The sequence below is a fragment of the Lissotriton helveticus genome, chromosome 2_1, assembly GCF_964261635.1.
Source record: "Lissotriton helveticus chromosome 2_1, aLisHel1.1, whole genome shotgun sequence".
Lineage (NCBI taxonomy): Eukaryota > Metazoa > Chordata > Amphibia > Caudata > Salamandridae > Lissotriton > Lissotriton helveticus.
In genome coordinates, this window is record NC_136059.1 from 1,794,459,723 (window position 1) to 1,794,481,504 (window position 21,782).

Here is a 21,782-nt window from a genome sequence, read left to right on the forward strand (position 1 = left end):
GAGGGCAATGTACCCCACTGGTGTACCGGCTGGTCCCATGGGTCCGTTGTCTTTTAACTTGGGTGTCCCTCAAGCTTACGCTCCGGCACCTTTTATGCCGTTTATGCCGACGCCTTATACACCTTGGCTCGATACGGCGCCGCCAAGGTCTTCGATTCCGCACACGGCTTCGCCGGCTCCGGAGCGACCTCGGGAACTGGATCGAGGTACGACGCGGGTTCGGGATTCTCGTCCTCCAGCTGTCCCGGCTCCTCGTTCGACGCCGGTTCCGGCTCCGTCAGGTTCGTTACCGGATCCGACGACTTCGATTCGTTTGGAGTGGTCGAGGCGCAGGGCTCAGCGCCTCTTGGAGGAAAAGGAGTATGAAGATCCTGAAGTAGAGGAAGGAGAACTTCTGGATCAAGGGGACTGTTTTGAGGACCTGCATAGTGCTAGTGGCCTGGAACTCTCTCCTGAGTGAGGTTTGCCATCAGCTTCTGTTGCACCATCTAAGGACGTGGCACCCTACCATGTCGTCATTAGGAAGGCTGCGGAGCTGCTCAATCTGACTTTGCCTACCGTTGAGTTCAAGCCTAACATCCTCACGGAGGTTTTGCATTCACCTTCATCTATTATAGAGCCTACACTCCCATTCACTGAGGCTTTTACTGAGCCAATAATGGAGGTCTGGAAGAGACCATTGACTGCTCCTGCGGTGTCCAGGTCAGTGGCAAGACGTTATAGGGTGGCACCTGGTGACCCTGAGTTTCTCTCTTCACATCCTTCTCCGGAAAGTCTGGTTGTGCAGGCCGCTTGTTCCAACAGGTCTGCAGGTTCTTTTCCACAGGTGCCAGCAGATAAAGACCAGTCTGCGAAAAAGATTTTCTCCTCGGGTAGCATGGCTCTTAAATCTACCAATGCTACTTGCCTGCTGGGGAGATATGTTCATGCATTGATGGACTCTGTGAAGCAATTGTCAACTAAGCTTCCGGAGGAAGATAAAAAGAACTTCAATGAGGTATGTTATGTTATGTTATGTTATGTGTTTTTATTAGGCGCACAGATGCTCCAGCCAAGGAGCGTCCTGGCGCCCGACAAGGCAGCTGCACAACACAACGAAACAATAATCAAAGAAATTTAAACTAAGGGAATAAAAAAGTTTTCACCGCACGGCGAAAGGAGAGCAGATCCCCAAGGGCACGAATCGCCGGGGGAAGGGAGTTCCAGAGCACCGCCGCCCGAACTTGAAAGGAACGCCCACCCGCTCTGCTCCGCTTAAAACGCGGGACAACAGCCAGTTCTAAATCAGCAGATCTTAAAGCTCGGGCTGGAATGTAATGGGCCAAAAGTGTAGACAGAATCAAGGCTGGGGACCCCTTCAGAATCTTATAGGCGACACAGAGGACCTTAAACTGGATCCGCTGGGCCACCGGGAGCCAGTGCAATGAACGCAGGGTACTGGAAGTGGGGCACGATCTAGGTAATTCTACCACCGCCCTTGCTGCGGCATTCTGGATCCGTTGCAGACGTCCGATCTCTGCCTGGTTCAGACCTACCAAAAGGGAGCTTGCGTAATCCAGCCTAGAGATGACAGTAGCTTGGATCATGAGCTGCCTAGTGGAGGCATCAAAGAACTTGAGCACTGGACGGAGCCCGCGCAGGATACCAAAGCAGCAGGCCGCCGTACGCTTGGTATGGCAGGCGAACGTAAGGGAAGGGTCCAGCCAGACCCCGAGGTTTTTAAGCTCGGCAACTGGGATGGGAGTAGGACCCAGATCCCCTGGCCACCATCTCTCTCCCCAAAGTTCCGGTTGTTTGCCAAAAATCATGTCCTCGGTCTTGCTAGCGTTCAACTGGAGACAGAGGTAGTCTCTGATACTCAGGCAGCAGCCCGTCTAGTAATTCAGAGTGGCATGGACACGGCAGACTCTGTGGCCAGGATAATGGGCTCTACTGTTGAAACGAGAAGGGCCGCATGGCTAAAGTCGTCTGAATTTTCAGCAGATGTACAGTCTACTCTAATGGACTTACTATTTGACGGAACAGGCCTTTTTGGAAAAAAAGCGGATGCAGCATTGGAGAGGTTCAAAGATAGCCGGGCAACGGCAAGGTCTTTGGACCTTCAGGTTAGAGGCTCTGCCACTAGGAAGTTTAGGGGATTTGGTAGATCCACTTTTCGTCCCTATAGACAAGGCCAGCAGCAGCAGCAAAACCCTTTGTATAAATCATACAGAGGTAAACAAAGGGGTCGTGCTCGTGGACGCCAAGCCTCCTCCTCCTCTACTTCCTCCTCTAACAATCAACCCCCACCTGCAGCAGCAAAGCAGCCCTAGATCCGCCATTCCGGATCATGCGGGTCCGGTAGGGGGTCGGCGTACTCATTTTCTACGGGATTGGGAATCGGTTACATCAGATCTTTGGGTTCTCAATCTCATAGAAATTGGGTATGCACTTCCTTTTCAGGAGATCCCTCCCAATTACCCTCCTTGCCAAGGTTATTGTTCGGAGGGCAACCTGCTTCTCCTGCAGGAAGAAGTCCTGGCACTGTTCAGAAAAGGTGTGATTGAGGTGGTTCCAGAGCAGGAAAGGGGTCGGGGGTGCTACTCCCGGTATTTCCTGATCCCCAAGAAGGATGGCAGGTTACGTCCAATCCTGGACCTCAGGATTTTGAACCTCTATCTCAAACAGGAGAAGTTCAAAATGCTCACACTTGCACAGGTTTTTCAAGCGCTGATGGAAGAAGACTGGATGGTGTCGATCGACTTGCAGGATGCGTATTTGCACATCCCCATTCTGAAGTCGCACAGAAAGTATCTCTGTTTTACGGTGGGATCGCAACACTACCAGTTTGCGGTCCTTCCGTTTGGGCTTACTACTGCGCCTCGAGTTTTCACCAAGGTGATGGCTGTGGTGGCTGCACATCTCAGAAGGTCGGGGATTCCAGTATTCCCGTACCTGGACGATTGGCTGATCAAAGCGGAATCTCCAGAGACAGTGCTCTGTCATCTGCAGGAGACAACTCAGTTGTTACACAGATTGGGTTTTTCAATAAATGTACCCAAATCTCACCTGGTTCCCGCCCAGCGCAACCTGTTCATAGGTGCGGTACTGGACACTACTGTGTGTCGTGCATTCCCTCCTCCTCAAAGGATTCGCGACATACAGGAAATGATTCCCTTGTTTTGCAATGGAGCGGTTGTTCCAGTCCTGAAGGTTCTTCGCCTGCTCAGTCTGATGGCTTCTTGCATTCTTTTGGTCAACCATGCACGCTGGCACATGAGGGCACTCCAGTGGTGCCTCCGCAGGCAGTGGTATCAGCACAATGGAGATCTCAGGGAGTCAGTCAGGATCTCCAGAGAAACTGCGGCCGGTCTGTCTTGGTGGAGCGTGGAAGGCAATCTGTCTCAAGGGAAGCCTTTTCATCTACCTCCTCTGGTGGCCACAGTGATAACGGATGAATCCACTCTAGGGTGGGGTGCTCATCTGGGGGATCTGGAGGTCAAGGGTCTTTGGTCTCCAGAGGAAAGGTTGCTTCACATCAACCTTTTGGAATTGCGGGCAATACGTCTGGCGCTCAAGGCCTTCCTCCCTTCCCTTCGCGGTCAGTCAGTTCAAGTCCTGACGGACAATACGACCGCGATGTGGTATATCAACAAACAGGGAGGAGTTGGGTCGCAGTGTCTCTGCAGAGAGGCTCTGCGACTCTGGTCCTGAGTTCGGGATCATCAGATTTGTCTGATGGCAAATCACCTGGCCGGAGTTCTGAACGTACGTGCAGACAGCCTCAGTCGGCAGTTCTCGGCCAATCACGAGTGGAGGCTCCATCCAGAGGTAGTTCTCTACATCTTTCGGATGTGGGGAACTCCTCAGGTGGATCTGTTCGCTACTCACGAGAATGCTCACTGCCCGTCATTCTGCAGTCTCCAGTTCCCGATGCAAGGAGCCTTGGGGGACGCGTTTCAGTTGAGTTGGGGCTCACAACTCCTTTACGCGTTTCCTCCCATACCCTTGATTCCTCGGGTTCTAAGGAAGGTTCGCCAAGACCGGGCCCAAGTTATATTGATCGCCCCGGATTGGCCAAGAAGGGTGTGGTACACAGATCTTCTCCACCTCTCCTCTCACCCGCCGCTCCGTCTCCCTCTCAGGGCAGACCTCCTCTCTCAGATGGAGGGGCAGGTTCTACACCCCCACCTCCAGACATTACACCTTCATGCCTGGAGATTGAACGGGGCAACTTGAATTTCTTTTCTCTCCCTCACGATGTGGTGGATGTCATTCTTTCTGCCAGGCGTGACTCCACTAAGTCCATCTATTCTTATAGGTGGTCTAAATTTGTCTCTTAGTGTGGGGAGAGGGCTGTTGACCCTTTAAAGGCTTGTTTGTCTGACATTTTACAGTTTGCGCTTTCTCTGGCGCAGGAAGGATTTGCTGTTGCCACAGTCAAGGGTTATCTTTCGGCTTAGTCTGCATTTCTCTGTTTGCCGGATCAGCCCTCTCTTTTTAAGTCTCCTGTAGTTTTAAGATTTTTGAAGGGTCTCACTAATAAGTTCCCTCCTACTCCTTTTATTGTTCCTCATTGGGATTTGAATCTTGTGTTAACCTATTTGATGGGTTCTCCCTTCGAACCCTTGCACAAGTGTCCCTTGAGGCTTCTATCTTTTAAAACGGTCTTCTTGGTTGCAATTACCTCGGCAAGGAGGGTAAGTGAGCTTCAGGCTCTTAGTTCCAAGCCCCCTTTCTTGACCATTCATGCTGAAAGAATGGTACTCAGGACCAGGGCTGCTTTTCACCCTAAGGTGGTAACTCCCTTCCATTTAGGACAATCCATTACCCTTCCTACCTTTTATCCTCCCCCTTCCAAGGAGGAGGAGAGGCTTCATCGCTTGGACCCTAAGAGAGCAGTCAGTTTCTGTCTCGATAGGACTAAAGACTGTCGTGTTGATCAGCTCTTCGTGGGTTTTGCTGGCTGCAAAAAGGGCAGAGCGGTGCACAAGCGCACACTTTCCAGATGGATAATCCTGTGCATCAAGATTTGCTACTCTCTGGCGGGTAAGGACCCTCCTGAGGGTATCAGAGCTCATTCAACTAGAGCAAAGTCTACAACATCGGCTTTGTCTAGAGGTGTTCCTGTTGAGGACATTTGCAGAGCCGCGACTTGGGCCTCCCTCCACACTTTCGCAAAGCACTATTGCTTAGATACCGAGGTGAGGAGGGAAGGCCACTTCGCGCGCTCTGTCCTCCAAGATTTCTTGGTATAGCAGAGTAGACACCCTCCTCCGGGAGTGGGGACTGCTGTGGGACTCTATTCACAAGGTGAGGAATCCACAAGGCAGATGTATATATCAGAAGAACAAGTTACTTACCCTCGGTAACGCTTTTTCTGGTAGATACAGTATCTGCCTGTGGATTCCTCACTGACCCACCTGCCTCCCCGTTGTCCGCTCTGCTATACCTGAGTTTGTGTATTTATATTTGTATGTATTGGGTTTTTAATACCTTTGCTACGCACTATGTGTGCAGTTTTGATTTGTATGTACTATGTACACTGTATATATGTATATTTGCTGTCATTGTTCCGTCCGGGTGCCTCGAAGGCACGGAAAAAAGGGCGGAACTGACGTCATCACGCCGACGTGGGTCTAATAAGGAGTCGGTGACGTCAGACGGAGTCGCGCGCGATGCCGTGCTCCTATGACGTCGTCCACGCCGGCGTACTACAAAGAATTTTCCGAATGTTGCTGACGCAAGGGGGATATTCACAAGGTTAGGAATCCACAGGCAGATACTGTATCTACCAGAAAAAGCGTTACCGAAGGTAAGTAACTTGTTCTCCTCTCTAAACTGGATTAGGCTAATGGACGAAGCCATTGCATACCATTCTCAATCATGACAAAGCTGCAAAGAATTCAAAGTTCAGCAGTAAGACTACTTCTCAATGTAAATGTACAAACTCACATTGTTACTGTCTTGAAGGCTCTCCAGTGACTATCAGTTGCAATAAGATCTTTGTTCAAAGATAATAACATCACAATTATTTTTAGATTCAAGCATCTCCTCTTTTTCAAACATGTAACATTCAAGATTCTATGCTTCCATTCTTCAAAATTCCTATAGTTTCTTTGTGTTCCTTGGTGTGCATAATTACAACCTGCAGAAGAGCACCTCAGGCTCCATTACTAATTGTGTTGATAATCTCAGAATAGATTTGTTTGCAGACGTCTTAGAAGCTATAATTTTTTAGACATTTTGATGACATGATGGCTGTCCTTTAATTTTTTTTGTTTCTTAGCGTTACTTTGTTAATCATCTGCACACACAATCTGATTTCATTTGAATCTAATCTATTTTGAATTAAAACGGAGACACCACTCCAGACATACTTTCCAATAGGTATCTTTCTCAGCAAGCCTTGCACTGCTGCCTGTTATGTATCCATTTTTAAGAGCAAAAAAAGAGGATCTGTTTGAGATCTTTGATAAATGGTCTATGCCTTCTGGGAGTAATATTATCAATGAAGCATTTGCTCTCCAGTTCTTTAGTGTGACATTCAAATGATATTTTTCTCCTGATAAACCTGGGAGGTGGGAAATCTACGATGAGACTTTATGCCTTGAGTGCTGTCTAAAGCATGCTAAGCTAGTCCGCATGCTTGTTCTGTTCTCAGACCCTTCCCCCCCACCCCCAATTTCATCATGTACAGCAGCAGACTAGGCTTTCCTCCCACAGAGGACACAGGTACAGTACAGTTGCAGAAGCATTTGAAGCTTCCCTTCCACGTACAGTACTGCTAAAACGTCCATTATTCACGAGTACAGTTTAAAACAATGCAGCAGTGCAACAATGCCACTGGATAGAGCTCAAGCTGGAGATACTGTGATGGGGAAGATCAAGGCATCACATTTTTTAAAAAGATAAAAAATCTTACGAATATAAAATCCTCTCATGAACCTAGGTTAAGATCACATGCTAGCTGTGATTGGTGACGTAGCAATGCACACTTTGTAGAGCTCATACCTTTGTAGAGGTTGTTCAACCAATTTAAATGTAGCATGGTTTATTACTTATATTTAGTTAGTCATGAAATCCACAGAGCATCATATGTTTTGTTCCGGTCACTTCAAAGCACTTGATCATTTAGCAGCACTTTCTGGACACTTCACAGGATTACTTTATACAGCAGAAAGTGTGTTAACAATTGATATATTTATGTTTAGTCCGAATCCAGCCAGAGAAGTGAATGCTTACTCATATATCTCAGTTGCTACCTGAACAGTTCATAACACAGGCTTTTTTAGGTAATTACTTTATTATACCAGCCCCTATAATAAATAGTTCTTTCAAGAACATAAGCGTGCCTGGTTTCTCTGAGTTATAATAATAACATATAGTAATGGCATTTGCACATTCCAGAAGAGATTACCTTGTCAGTGCAAGCCTTGTGCCAAATGCCCTGATGGACAAACTCTGTCTTCAACAGTTGCGGAAAGCAAAGGTGGTTAGATTGAATGTTCATGCCAGATTTCAATGTGTTCTTGATTTCGGCCCCCCAAACACTCATTGTGCTGCTTCCATTTTTCCGTAGCTGAGAGGCCCTTTTGTGGATTGGATCAGTCGTGTGTTTACAGGAAGTACTTTCCTGGCAAAAGGTGTGACATTTTTCATATCATCTTGGCCTTTGTTAAAGTGGCCAGTTTGATTGCCTTGTCATTTGAATTTTTCAACTCCTCTTGGAGCCCACCAAGTACGTGTGATGTTGGATTCATGTGATCCGTTTTCTGTAGACTGATGCATTTTGTGGCTGGCACAGCCTAGTTGTTGGAGAGGAGGGATTTCCATAAGTTCGATTGGTTGTAAATTGATCCGGGGAAAGAAAAATCGATCTGTTCATAGTATGGATCCCAGATTTAATCTTTTATCTGATATTGCTTTGATGGGCTCCAGACTTGTGATCTGCATACAAGCGTAGTCAGGCAGAAGACATTCCCTTTCACACAGTGCTAAAAATGACCAAGTCCCTTTGCAATAAGCAAAGTCGAAAGCAGGGTGCCTGGTTGGTCTCAGGAGGAGGGTGTAGACAGATGGCTTAAAATTAGAGATAAATGAGTGTTTATAATTTCAGCCTCGAAGAACATAATCTCCTCACATGTTGCCAGGTTCTGCAAGGGCTATTCTGAAAAGCCACAGGCTTAGTCATTTTCTGAAAGGTGCTAAAGATATCCTTAATCTTGTTTGATAACTACTTTATGTATTTGACTTTTTAGGCTAAAATCCTCTCCTGTATCTCTTTTAATATGCCTTGTCCACCTGTTAGCATAGCATATGAACACATGCCCAGGCTTACTTCCAGAGTTATCTTGTTATTGTTTGAATTTGTATGGTTATTCTATTTTTGTTTGTTTTATTGTTAGTACTAATTGTCAATGTTGTAACATGTATATGGCTTTGTTCAATGCCCTCATGTCCTCTAGGGTGAAGAGTACGTTTTTGAAATTAAAATATAAACTAAATTAAAATGACCATGGAAAATTAAGGTCTGGTCTAAGGGTGATAACATACAAGGCTAATGTCATTAACACACACAAAAAAAATATGTTTATCTGCCACCAGGGCACTGTAGTATAAAGGAATGGGCCACAGACACTAGTGCTTCCCCATGTGGAATGCCTACAGAGCCCGGGCAAATGATATTTCATGATTAATAAAAATAATTTATGAATCAGCTAGACTATAACATTTCAAAAAATAACTTGAGCTTAGAAGGCAACATGTGGGGTATAAGTAAACCGAGATTTTGGCAAAGTCAGCTTGTTTTACTTATCGATTTGTGTTTTGTGTTCCTGCAGCGTCACGTCTCCTGAAGAATTACCAGCTGCAGCCAAGGCAAGGCAAAGAGTAAGTTCCCAGGGGGAAGATTATGAAGAAATTACAGTAACGCCTGAAGGATATGAGAGGCCGGTGTTTGATGATAAGGAAAATTCTCCCATCGTGCAAGAACCTGAGGAGCGGCCTTTCCAGCAGGAAGACTTGTCGCCAGGAGGCAGAGATCTTGCCATCGAAGAAGCCACTGATGATGAGTCACCAGCAAAACATGAGAGGTGCAGTGAGGCTGGGTCATTTGAAAAGGTGAGGACACAATGCACAATAGAGATTATTCATGTTTATGATGATGATCAAGAGCCCATTTGTAGCTAGAAACTTTTTTATAGGTTTCTTCTGGAGCAGACACCATGGAATGGGTGTTTTTTCGGGTTTCGAGGTCAGGGAACCATTAAATGTTTGAAGAAGAGGCACCTTTGATGAATAGATTGGAAACGGGACACTAGACTAAGGCCCTGATCAAAGGTGGTGCGAGAAGTTAATTCCAGTCCCTGCACAAACTCTCCCTCAGTTTCCCCCTCGTAAACCTGACTAACTTTACCTGGAGAAAAACATATGGTAAATTCCGATACCTGATGTAGTGTAGAAAATGTCAGTTCCATGTGCAATTCCTAATTATCCAGAGGAAAATTTGGAACAGGATAAATTTACTGCAGTCAGTCCAGAACACACCTTGTTGTGTTGGTATTTACTCGATGCAGTTAATGCCTCACCTTCCTGGTGCATTCCTAGTCAATGCTTATAAGAGAAAGATGACAATCAAAAAAGCTTGAACAAAAGATTTTTGACAGCATTCAGTTGTAATATTACCATGTAAAACAAAGATGATCAATACCAGCATACAATGTTTGGCAAAGTGAACACAGAGAAAATCCCTGGCATTTATACTTTTAAATTTGGCATTTGGCATTGCACAGACGTAGCTCCAAGAAACAGCAGAGTACTTTCTAGAGAACATTTGACTATTGTAGTAGAAAATATAACCAATGTGATATCTAATGCGAAGTGCGTCTAATTCAATTATGTGTACTGGGATCTGGTTGATTGGATTACATTAACTAGGTAAAATGGGGAAATTGGCTCGAGTTGCATACTTGGTACAGTATTTAACAGCACAGCAGTTTGTTGCATAGTTGCATTGCACATTTTTAATTACAGTAGACAAATGTACCATTATACAACAGTTTGTTACATAGACGCATTGCGCATTTTTTATTACAATGGACAAATGTTCAATTATACAGCAGTTTGTGGCATAGTTGCATTGCACATGTTTAATTATAGTAGACAAATGTTCAATTATCCAGCAGTTTGTTGCATAGTTGCATTGCACATTTTTAATTATAGTAGACAAGTGTTACAATTATACGCAGTTTGTTATATAGATGCAGCGCACATTTTCTATTACAATAGACAAATGTACAATTCTACAGTATTTAACAGCACAGCAGTAGACAACTGTACAATTATACAGCAGTTTGTTACATAGTTGCATTGCAGATCACAATAGGCACATTTTCAATTACAGAGATAAAAAGTGAGGCGCCCCAAATCATATCATTGCTTTGGGTAAGTGCCAAAGCTAGTATTAGAGCCTAGCTCTTCAAATGGTCAGGCAGGACATAGCCACTAGAAAAATATCTACAAAAGGGTATGAAGGAAATAATTAGAAAAATATTCATATAGAATTGAGTTAGAAACAATATTTATAAATGGGTCTGCAGAAAAGAATGGACTGTGCTAGGTAGAGTGTCTGACCATAGTTAACTGTAGCTCAAGGTTGTTTCGTGATTAAGCTCAAAGCCAGTCCATATTGCGTCACCCTGTGGAGAGACCATAGTGGAGGAAGGAGGAAAAAAGAGGGAGGTAGAAAGTATGGAATGAGGAAAGAAGGGAAAGAGGGAAAGAGACAATAAACAGATGGATGAAGAAAAAAGCTAAGAAAGAAGAAATAAAAATAAAAAATTCTTTAGCCACTTGTACTTGTAAATGGTTATTCATGCAGGGGTCATTTTCATCTATTGCTGCACTGTCGCACTCCTTTGCATCAAAGACGATGGGGGTTTCTGGATTTATGAATGCAGGCACATTATGTTTTCAGAGATTGGAATGCACATGTGGTGCCAAGTACAATACGTTCATTGGTAGAGGTCCCTTGAGAAAGAGTATTTAATAGGAAATAGATTCAAGGCAAGCTACACTCACGTCATATATCTTTACCCAACTGTGCTTCTTTGATGACAGCATCACTTATCATGGCTGCCTCGAGTCTTACTAGATTAGAAATATCGATATGCTAAATTAATAATTGTAACTCCCAAACCCATGCTTTCCAAGCGCATCATTTTCTTTGGAATAAAGAGCTCTCAAACTGTCACGGCAGAAAGAGGCACATATATCTGTCACACATAGAAAAAAACACTCTTTAGTCCCACCTAAACGATTGCAAGGACGAATGCACATGTTATGCACATTCATATAGTCTTTAAGTGCATGTGTTTAGTTACTATTGCCCTAGCACAGAGCTGCCCAACATTTGGCTATGGAGGCCAAATCCATGCTACTTTTTCAGGACAACCCTGATTTTAACAAGTGGTTTCAGTGGATTTTGTTGTAGTCAACATTTATTTTATGTGAACATCCCAATAACCTGGCAAGTAATTCAGTTTTTCTCAACTTATGTTGTACACAGCCGTCCAAGAAAATTAACATATTTTATGATTCCAGTTATCTTTAAATCTTGAGTTTTCAAAGGCAAATTGTTAATTCAAAAAAATATGGTACAGGATTATCCATTGATAGAGTCTGTCTTCCAATCTTGCAAATGTTAAACAACAAAACATGTTACTAAGTACAAATGCGATATACGTACATACTGTCTAGTCCAAAATATCATCAGAGTACCCTAACTTGCTTAGAAAGCATGGGTAATATGTTTACCTAGGAGGAGTTCAAGCACTGAGTTCAAGCACTCGATTTTCCCCCTTGAAAGGAAAATTTAAAATGACCCTTGATACCAAGGAATTCTGTACATCGTTATTTGCATTAGCAGTTACTTTCACTCGCACTCTTGTAGGTTCATATTCATCATCTTAGAGGGCACACTCCAAATCTTGTAGTATTTTACTGCAGTAGTACTGCACCTGCCTAAATTACCGATAACAAGATCATTCCACGTTTCTTCTATTTTGCGATATACAAAAACGTGGATTGATGCAGTCTTTCCCCACACAAATTCTGCCAGGTTTACCTGACAAAAATTGCATGGAGGCAAAACTTGATAATACAGTAGTAACCACAATACACACAATCCTGCTTTGTGTGCAATTCTCCATTTGCTCAGAATCGGGATTTTCTAGTTTTTTATTGTCTTAATATAAAAAGTAAATGTGTTCTGTTTTATTCGACTGTACCTAAAAAAAGAGCGCTCACAGTCCTCCCAGTATTTTGCTGCATAAACTCTGTATAGATGTGTGATCTGAACAAGTGTTTGATGAATCAGCTAGTGAAATCATGTGTTAATGAACTAAGAAGAACTTGTTTATTCAATGTTTACCGCTATTATATCCAGGACATAGGTTAATAAGAATTGGAATCAGTGCCCATTTTCTAAAAATTCTGCCACAGAATCAAATATTTGGTTGACATGTTTCAACCATACATTTAATAAGATTGACCGTTTTGACAATGTGTACTTTTTCCACCTGAAGAATTTTATTTTTTTCCACTTCAATGTTATTATGGCTAAATCTAATATACATGTCTAAAGTAGGTCCCTGAAATTTTTAATATCGAGCTTTGTAATACATGCCTCCAAAAAATTATTTAAGTTAAAACTTTATCTCGGGCACGCATCTTGCGGATCATGCATTCTCCCAGAAATTGTTATGGTCCTTGCAGAATATGCATAATGTGTGGATTCACTATATTTTTCATATTTTTCCTTAATCTTAAGGACAAATCCATTTTCGCTACACCTGGCATTTTAGTGAATCAATTTGTATGGTTTCTAGTACTGTTTCTCTATCTCCTGTGTCATTTTAATCAACTGTATTACATTTACATTAAGATACAACAAAGTACACCTAAGGGCAAACATATCATGATTAGTAGCACGTAGTATACATTTAGTGTGATAAACAGCACACTGCTTCCATGCTTCCACTAGGAGCTAGCAGAGGAACTAGGTGGGCTGGAGAATGGCTCTGATGACGAGGAGTTGGTAACTACCAGGGTCGTTCGCCGCCGGGTGATTATTCAGGTACAAAGTGTTCCACTAATGCACGACCCTGTAACACCTGGTAATACTGCCCTGGTCACATTCACAGCAACCCTCACAGCTCTACCACTAAGGCCTGCACCTGGTTGGCACTAAGGTTGCGAAGCCAGCATGCGTCCTGAAAAATGCATGGCCATGGAAAGATTGTGATAACACTGACCCGATATGAGTTTGAACAAAAGTGCACTGCAGCGTGTATGGCAAATCCCTGTCCACTGTAGCATCCATCCGAAAGATGCATCCCAATGAGACAACTCGTCTATTTTAGTTTGCTTCTCAACACTAAATTGTCAACTAATTTATTTTTTATCCTTTTATGTTTGGTTTGACTTTGCATGTCTTTAACATTTAATTGCCGAACAATTCACCCTCTTTTGCAGTTAAACAACACTCCTAGAATACATGTCTTGCTAACAATGCCAGCTGACAGAGAGCACAATTATTTCTGCAGGTGTTCAGGAAAGGGTGTTCACTTCCTCTTTTATTTCTCATCATTACAGGCAGGTAGCATGTCTGACATTCCACCGGAAACAGTAACCGAAGAGCAGTATACCGATGAAAATGGTTGCACTGTTGTAAAGAAGGTAAGACTGTTTATTTTGTACTGGTAATCACCTCATTAGAACTGCTACTTGTAAGTGCACAAAGCTACACAAAATTGCTCAGCAACCTTACTGAATTACCTAAAACCAGTACAAGGTCCCCCATTCTAGGGCAGTTTAACTGACCTTGATGAGACTTTTTTGTAGAAAACTTTTGGAAAGATGACGTAAAGTGTATGGTCTTAGTTGTTTTTAAGTATTTGCAGATGTGTTTGAATAATAAACATGTTTTTTTCTGCTTCTCCTGAGCAAAAGGTTGGTCCAATTTCACTTTTCGGTGAAATTAGCATTCTAAAGCATACTAACATTTGTGAAATGAACAAGATGATGTCAGTAGAACTCCACCTTCTAGAAATGTGATTTCTCATATTGTATTCACTGCATAAGAAGGATGGAAATAGTTGACATTCAAATACACAAAATGGCCACTGAGATTATGTGCCCCGGCAATACCTGGTACACTGAGCTCAATGCTTTTAGACTTCATTGATCTTGTTTCTCTCAAAAATTCACATATTATTAATCTATAGCATTGGTATATTATCCCGTTCACAGTTGAGGCCACATATGTTGTTGTGTATTTTGTGCCATAATAGAAGGACCTTTCGGAACACCCTCTAGTACTAGACTACATTACTTTCAACTTCCACCATTAATCAAAACAATTCTTTGATACATTTAGAAATATTTACACATTATAAAGCACTAAATTATGTGTTTCCTGGCATCTTAAGTTTCTTTAATGCTGGCCCATGTAGACTTCACACACCATCCTAATCTGAATGGGGCACTTTGTGATTAAGATGATTTTGCAAAATTAAGCATGTTCTTTGCAAGATGCTGTACTGCTCCTTTTACATACGTTTGCATTGTACCAACCTGCTAAGAAAAAGAAACAACATAACAAGGTTTCAGTGCCGTTCACATCTGGAAAGTAGATTCATATATAATTCAGATTGCTGACATTGACATTCCTGACCATTGGTAGATTTATTTGGCAGCTTTTGTTAAACTTCTTTGAGGCCTTAATACAATTTCTAGTAAACATGTGTCCAGTTTTAATTTACAACCACCACCATTCTTTCGATGTCAGAAAAGAGGCTGATGACAGAATTATCCTGAGCCATATCTTTCAATACTAAAGCATAAGTGATGGCATTGGAAGGTTCTGGGAGTAGTGTGTGGTGTTGTGGACACCTTATGATTTCAGTTGTATTGGTCTAGTACTCCACAAAATGGGTATTCGGATCACATGATAGCCAGGATGTGATGTATATTATCAAGCATACGTTACAGAAAGTCACTCTATGGACATAACTAGCAGAAATAGGAACTTACGGTCAACTTTCTAAAGTCTTCATGAACTGTTACATTTTGGGCACAAACCTGACCTGCGTGTAGTAGATCATTGTATGTCTTCCATCATTATAAAAGTAGTTTGTGGATTGTTTTATGATGTTGGAATGGTAATTTTACTTTTGGTTCAAATCCCTTTTAGATTACACGGAAGATCATCAGGCGATATGTTTTACCAGACGGCACAGAAAAAGAGGAAGTCATTGTCCATGGAGAGCCACAGGAGCCAGTTGATGTCTCAGAGGGAGATGCATACTCTAAAGTGCTCAAGCGCACTGTGCTGAAGAGTGACAGTGAGCATTCTGAGGTGGGACTGCCACATACTTCTTAATCCATGAGAATCATGTTTAATGTGCTATATATTCACTATCTATAGCACCCTGACATGCAACATAATCCAGAGAAATCCACATTGTAAGTTTGGATTTGTTTAACCACCCAACTGCTTGGTGCTCTGTTTATTGGATTAATTTCCAACTAAGAAAGTTAGGGGATTATTTAGAGTTTGGAAGATGTCCAACTTTCCCTTTTTAGAGGGCATTTCTACCAGCCACGGCTCGTGCAGGTAAGAGTGATGGTGAGGAGGATTTCAACGGATGATGACAAGGGAAAATTCATTAGTTCGTTTTCCCTCATTGTCTGTCGAAATCCCACACCCGGTCCACCGCTCTCACCTGCACAGGCCGCAGCTGATTGCGACATATTTAGAGGAGATATCTATTTATACCCTCTAAAGAACAGCTGCAGTCGGTTGGGGAGTAGCTGCCGGGGCGGTGACGTGGGGAGGGGGAGGGGCAGGGTGGGGGTAGTAATCTATGGATAATGAATGTTTACAGGTAAGTAAACATATAAATAAATCAAACAAATTTCGTTGCGTGCACTGCATTACATTTAGGGATGCAGTGCACACAACAAAATTTGTTTGATTTATTTATATGTTTACTTACCTGTAAACGTCCATTATCCATAGATTACTACCCCCCACTATGCCCCTCCTCCTCCCCACGTCACCGCCCCGGCAGGTACTCCCCTACCGACCGCGGCTGCTAAAGGAGGAGTAACATCAGCCAGTTGTTGAGTAACACTAATGTCTGAATTAAACATGAGAAGAAGACGTTTCTAATCTGCTTTATTCAATCTCGAAAGCCTTTTCATACTTAGGAGTAGTGTGAAAATGTTTATCATCATAGGATGTTCGGAATGTAAGCTCTAGTAGTTTTAGAAATCCAGAGTGATAGTATGAGTGTGTGAAATGAAGGGACACGTTTCTTTTATTTATACAATGTTTGTAATTAAGTACATTGTTTAGGTTGGGGTGTAAAAATCATTAGAAATGTATTCATGTCCAGCAGCATCTTGTTGAGTCGCAGGAGACAGCAGGTCAGAGAGTGCTGGTTTAAGCAACTACGGTTGTCTTGTACAGAGTAATTTTACAGTCGCAAAGGTCAAATCTGAGGCTTGATGACCGCAAAATGGTATTTTTAAATGTACAAGACCCAAATTGTGATTCTGTCATACATAACTGAATCGCAATTTGGATTTGCTAGTAAATACCGGTATTTGGATGAGGCATGTAAACTGCATATCTTCTTTATACCGGTTCCTTACGTTATGTATTAATGTTTTGCAACTTAAATCTTGTCCAAACATTAATATTTTACCACTTCCTGAAAGGAATGCCTAAGCCATTCGCAAATGGGAATGGGTCCCCAAGCGGCCCCCTTTTTAGATATACACAAACACATTTTAGGATCCGGCAGTGGTCCCTAGTACTGCTGCCTACTCCTAAAAAATGGTTGAAAATGTTTCCCTTTTTTTCCTTTTATGAAAACGGTCTGCATTTACAACAAAAAAAAGATTTCTTCCTTTAAAAGCAATCACAGATGTGATGGTCTGGTGACACCAGCAGGCCACCATGCCTGTAAGTCTAGGTAATCATAGTAGGTCACAATTTGCAACCTACCTCATGCATAATAATGAGGTAGGTTAAAGTGCGACCCCCTATGATTCAGTATTTTTCAAACAAAGCTATTAATACATAGGTTGGTTCTCAAAATACCAATGTGTTCGGTAGACATTGGTATCAAATTGCAACCTCTCCTAGAGAGAACACTTAAGTACATTCCAAATAAAATGTGCAACTTGCTAACCCTTATTCTTTGCAATTTTCGATTTCTTATTTGGAATAATAGTACATGAGGCCCTAAGTGACGCAAGTAGAAATTCAACATGTTAGGTGATTGTGTCTTATGGTTTTTACAGCTTTGTGTGCATGATGTTACCCATGGAATAATAGAGTTTCCTTGGATTATGTTCTGTCAGATTCTATTCAGAGAGCACAGAGAATCGGAATACAATTCATTAGGGCACCAGCCTTGGACATCCTCATTAAGTGCATGATAATGCTCAATTCAATAAACAGGAAATTACTAAACTAGCCAATCTGAGAGCTAGAGGACCTAAAGTGAGACTGTGAATAGTCTAATTTGAGAGAAATTTAGGAATGTGTGTACCGTGGATTTCTGTCGAGTCAGAAATCCTAGCTGTGAAGGATTGTTAAGGAAGGTATAAGAAAGAAATGTGATTACCTCAAGGGCTCGCTTGTGTTGTATTGCAGCTTAGGTCTAAATATATAAATAAAAACTCATCTAAAATTCAGTTTTCATGTTAGTGTTGCACTAATGAAAAACAGAGTCTTAAAAGTCCACACAGGCAGTGGAGTATAAGATGATTTGTTATGTACATGGAAAATGTATTAACTAAATGGTGAATACTGCTGTAGAAAGACCAGATTGCTCCTCTCATTGGAACCATCAACAATAATCCCTGAAGAGATCCTCTGTCCTTGGTTGCTTACAACCCACTCCACATGCAGCTTCTGATTTCCATAGGATCACCAACAATGCCAAGTTAGATGAAATCATTCTGTACTGCAGGTGAAAGCAGACCATACAAAGTCAAAGGGAAGTGGAGCCACAGGCTAACAACACATGCACACAGACCATTAAATACATAAATTAATACATTCGGTAAGGGAGCTGTAAAGAACACTCAACTAGGGCGATGGAACCAGGATGTAATCAGGGGCAATGGAGTACAGAGCATTTTCTCAGAAACCAGGTCATAATAAGAACTTCCATGAAAGTGCCTCATTTGATTACCTTTTGGTAAAGTACATCACAAGCCTAAAATCATCTATGCTACATTACGAAATGTATCACATGCACCAAATAGCTAATTACTCATTTTCAGTAGACCTCAGTGACTTGGAGCAAGAATAATTTACATTATAAAAGTAAACCAAGTTATGGTAAGCTTGTTATTGGTGACAATAAAACAGATTTGAACCATAAAAGTAAACCATACTACCCAGAGACATGAACATGCTATCTCTGGATAGATGATATGTCAGACTTCCATGTTAAAGGCATACTTGAAGACTTGCAGGGATATTCTGGCCCATAATTGATACAAACCGTAGCACATTTTTAAACTTGTTGAAAACATGACAGAAAGAGTCAGTTGCAGTGTATTGACCAATATCTGCGTAGTGGACAAAGTGCTTTCTGAAATTTTAGTTGACAACATGACCCCACAGGCTGTCATGGTTAGTCAGTATCCTGAAGCTGATCTTATGCATTTGGCGGCACAGCAATACTTCCCCAGTTTAGGCATTAAATCACGTGTCCTCCTTTTTTTGTTTTTGCCTAATGAGTTTTCATACATCAACATTCTGTATTCTCATGTTTCTTAACTGGAATGTCTTTGGGTTGGTCAAATTGAGCAACAACAAAGCATTACTCCATCTTTGATCTCACATTTCTCCTTTCCAAAAGATGGTAGTAAAGGGAATAGAGCCTACTTGTAATAACGTTTGGCATGGTTGCTCACGCAACACTACATAATACAAAATGTGGCAAGTGGTGTTATAACCAGAGCTGCCATCTTTGGAACTGGGGAATCAGGTTTGAGTCTCAGCATCAGCACAATATCGTGTGATTCTGGGCAAATCATTTAATTTCCCTGTGCCTTAAAAACAACTGTGACTGTGACATTGTGTAATTTAATTGGTGCTCATATAAAGTGCTCCAATAACTCTGGCTTTAATTTGCACTTATATAAAACTGCAAAAAAAAGATTTACGTACCATTTGAAATGTCCACAAGAGTAGTGCAACACTGTATTGAGTCATGCAAGTGGATGCACTTACTTTTGTAAATGTGGGCCTATTTGTAATACTCATTCGAGGGGCACTGTGTGAGGCTCCGCATGGGCTCAAACAACTAATGTGCCTCAGGTGCCCCCGATGCAAGATAGAAAACCTTGTCTATTAAGACCATTCATATTCAATAAGGAGCAACTCATAATTTGAGACAACGGACAGTATCAGATCCCTGCCTTGTAGAAGCTCTCCTAAAGTTTTGTCTGTGGAAGCTCTTTCATCTAAAATGTGCTAGGAATTAGTGAAAAAAGTATTCCAATCACAGATAACTGGGTTATTCAAAAGAAGTGGGACAGCCATAGAGATTGCGTACCCTTCGCATAGAATATGAGAAAACCGTGCTGTGCTAGGCATATGGCAATGCCAACAGCCTACAAGGGAAGTTATGGTAAATTTGTAGGTGGCAAATATTCATACTTTAAAGGTCACCATATTATATGTCAAGGGCCACCAGCAGGGACACTGAAGGGGATTCCCTATACTGCTAGAACCATAGTTATAGGGGGAAATATATTGGTTGACCTTTGTAGAACTAATAGCAGAGAAGTCAGCAAGGACAACATTTTAGTTTCTGACTTTTGCACTAAGTTAACGAGGAAGGCATAAGTCTTGACATTTATTAACTCTACTGCCTTACCAATATCTGGTTTGTACCAGTTTGCTGTATTACTGCATATAGCATAGTGCCCTCCTTTAAAAAACATTGCAAAGTTTGCAATAATAAATTAAATCAGTAACAAACAAAGAGAAACTGGAGTTCACTCAGGATGCATTACAGACTATCGTTCTCCTCACACTATGGCACTCTAGACAGACCGTAATATAGAAATCTGTGTAGGTCCTTCTCAAATAGGAACAGTTCTGCACTAACAGCCAGTCCGGGTTCTTTTCAGACAGGAACACTTTCAACTCCAGTCCGGTTTTAGAATACGTACGCATCATCAGAGAGGTATAGTTTGAGAACTGTGGCACAGGGAGCATGAAACACGTATGTGGGCATTTTTAATGCATCTACTGCAACAAACGAAGTGCTTGAGTTATTCTCAATCCCTTACGATTGGTTGGGATGTATTCCAGGTCATCATATTTACCTACTATGCCACTGAAGACAGAGACCTGCCTTATGCAAGTCAGTTGTGGGTCTGCTCCCATAGACTAAACTGCAAGGCCAGATCTCCTTCAAATTGTAACACAATTCAGTTCTGTTCTCCAGCATTTATAAAGTTTAAGGCTGTCCACACAGGGCTTCCCAGTGCTAAGCAGATAAGGAGGAAAATGGAAAATTGTTATTCGAATAGAATACTAACAGTTTTCTAAAGGAAAGCTCAGACTTTCCTCATTTGAAGAGAAGAGCATTCTATAGCTTAGATCCTGTAGCAGGAAAGGAACATCCCTCAGCTCTAGCTTTTTTAAATCTAGGGACAATAAGACATTGCTGGGAGGAAGATTGCAGATGTCTTGAAGGCTAATGAACTGTCAGGTGGTTTTGTATCAGTGTCGAGTCCTTCTTGTGACTTGCTTTATAAGCAGAGCACTTTGAAATGTATCCTTTTTTGCACTGGAAGATACTGCAGTGAGGTTCTGGCCGCTGTTGCTGGCTGATACTTCGAAATTTTCTACACCGTTCTACTAATCTCAGCCACTGGGGATCGCTTCAGGCTGCATTACAGACCTTTGCTTTTTGCCAAATATGGCCCTTTAGACAGAGACCTGCCATATGCAAATCAGTCTTGGTCCTGCTGCAATAGGAATAGTCCAGCCATAACTGCCAGACACGGTTCCCTCTATACGGGAGCACAAACAGCCCTAAACCTGTTTCGGCCTACTGAAGGCCTAATCAGTTCCTGTATTCATTATTCAGTGTTCATGGGTTACTGTGTTTTCTCAGAAGTAAATTGGTAATTTTAGAACCATTTTATGTAGATGTTAACCCACATGGCTTTCTTGTACTGTGATATGATACTTCTGCATTTGCCTTTTGTAACACCATTCCAATTTAAATCCCTTACGTTAAATGCTCAGTACTCATGGCATTAACATTTAACACGACTTGTGTGCATTATCAGAAAACTCTAAATGAGCCTGTTTGTGTCAATTAACTATCACAGCATGGAATGAAAGATATGAGTGTACTTGGAAACTGTGTGATTGCAGATGCTAATTCCAGGGTCAAAATCAGTAGCTTTGTTTGTCAGGAACACTTAAGTAGTCAGTGGGCAGACTTAAACACGAGTCAGAGGTAAAATATATATTTTTTAGATCGTTATATATTTCCACTCTCAGTTGCTTGGCAATCTATGAGCAGAAATGCTTAAGACTGCACTGTGCCTGCCTGAGAGCCATGAACAAAGGTGCTTTCTGTTTATTAAAATAGCAAGGGCTTTGACTAATTCATGAATTCGAGTCTGTATGCGAAAGTGGAGGTTACATGTTGGTCAACTTGTAACTCTATTCAATACCCTCTTAA

The 21,782-nt window shown here is 42.1% G+C and overlaps 1 protein-coding gene across 6 annotated transcripts in view; it reads left to right on the forward strand.

The window, feature by feature from the left end:
* Positions 1-21,782, forward strand: part of ANK2 (ankyrin 2) — a 1,987,506-nt gene that overhangs the window by 1,908,478 nt on the left and 57,246 nt on the right. For all 6 annotated transcript variants that reach the window (XM_078676735.1, XM_078676733.1, XM_078676736.1 and 3 more), the window contains 4 exons: positions 8,823-9,102; positions 13,025-13,117; positions 13,636-13,719; positions 15,236-15,400. In XM_078676735.1, the coding sequence (XP_078532861.1) occupies positions 8,823-9,102; positions 13,025-13,117; positions 13,636-13,719; positions 15,236-15,400 (622 nt within the window). The remainder of the gene's footprint in view (positions 1-8,822; positions 9,103-13,024; positions 13,118-13,635; positions 13,720-15,235; positions 15,401-21,782) is intronic.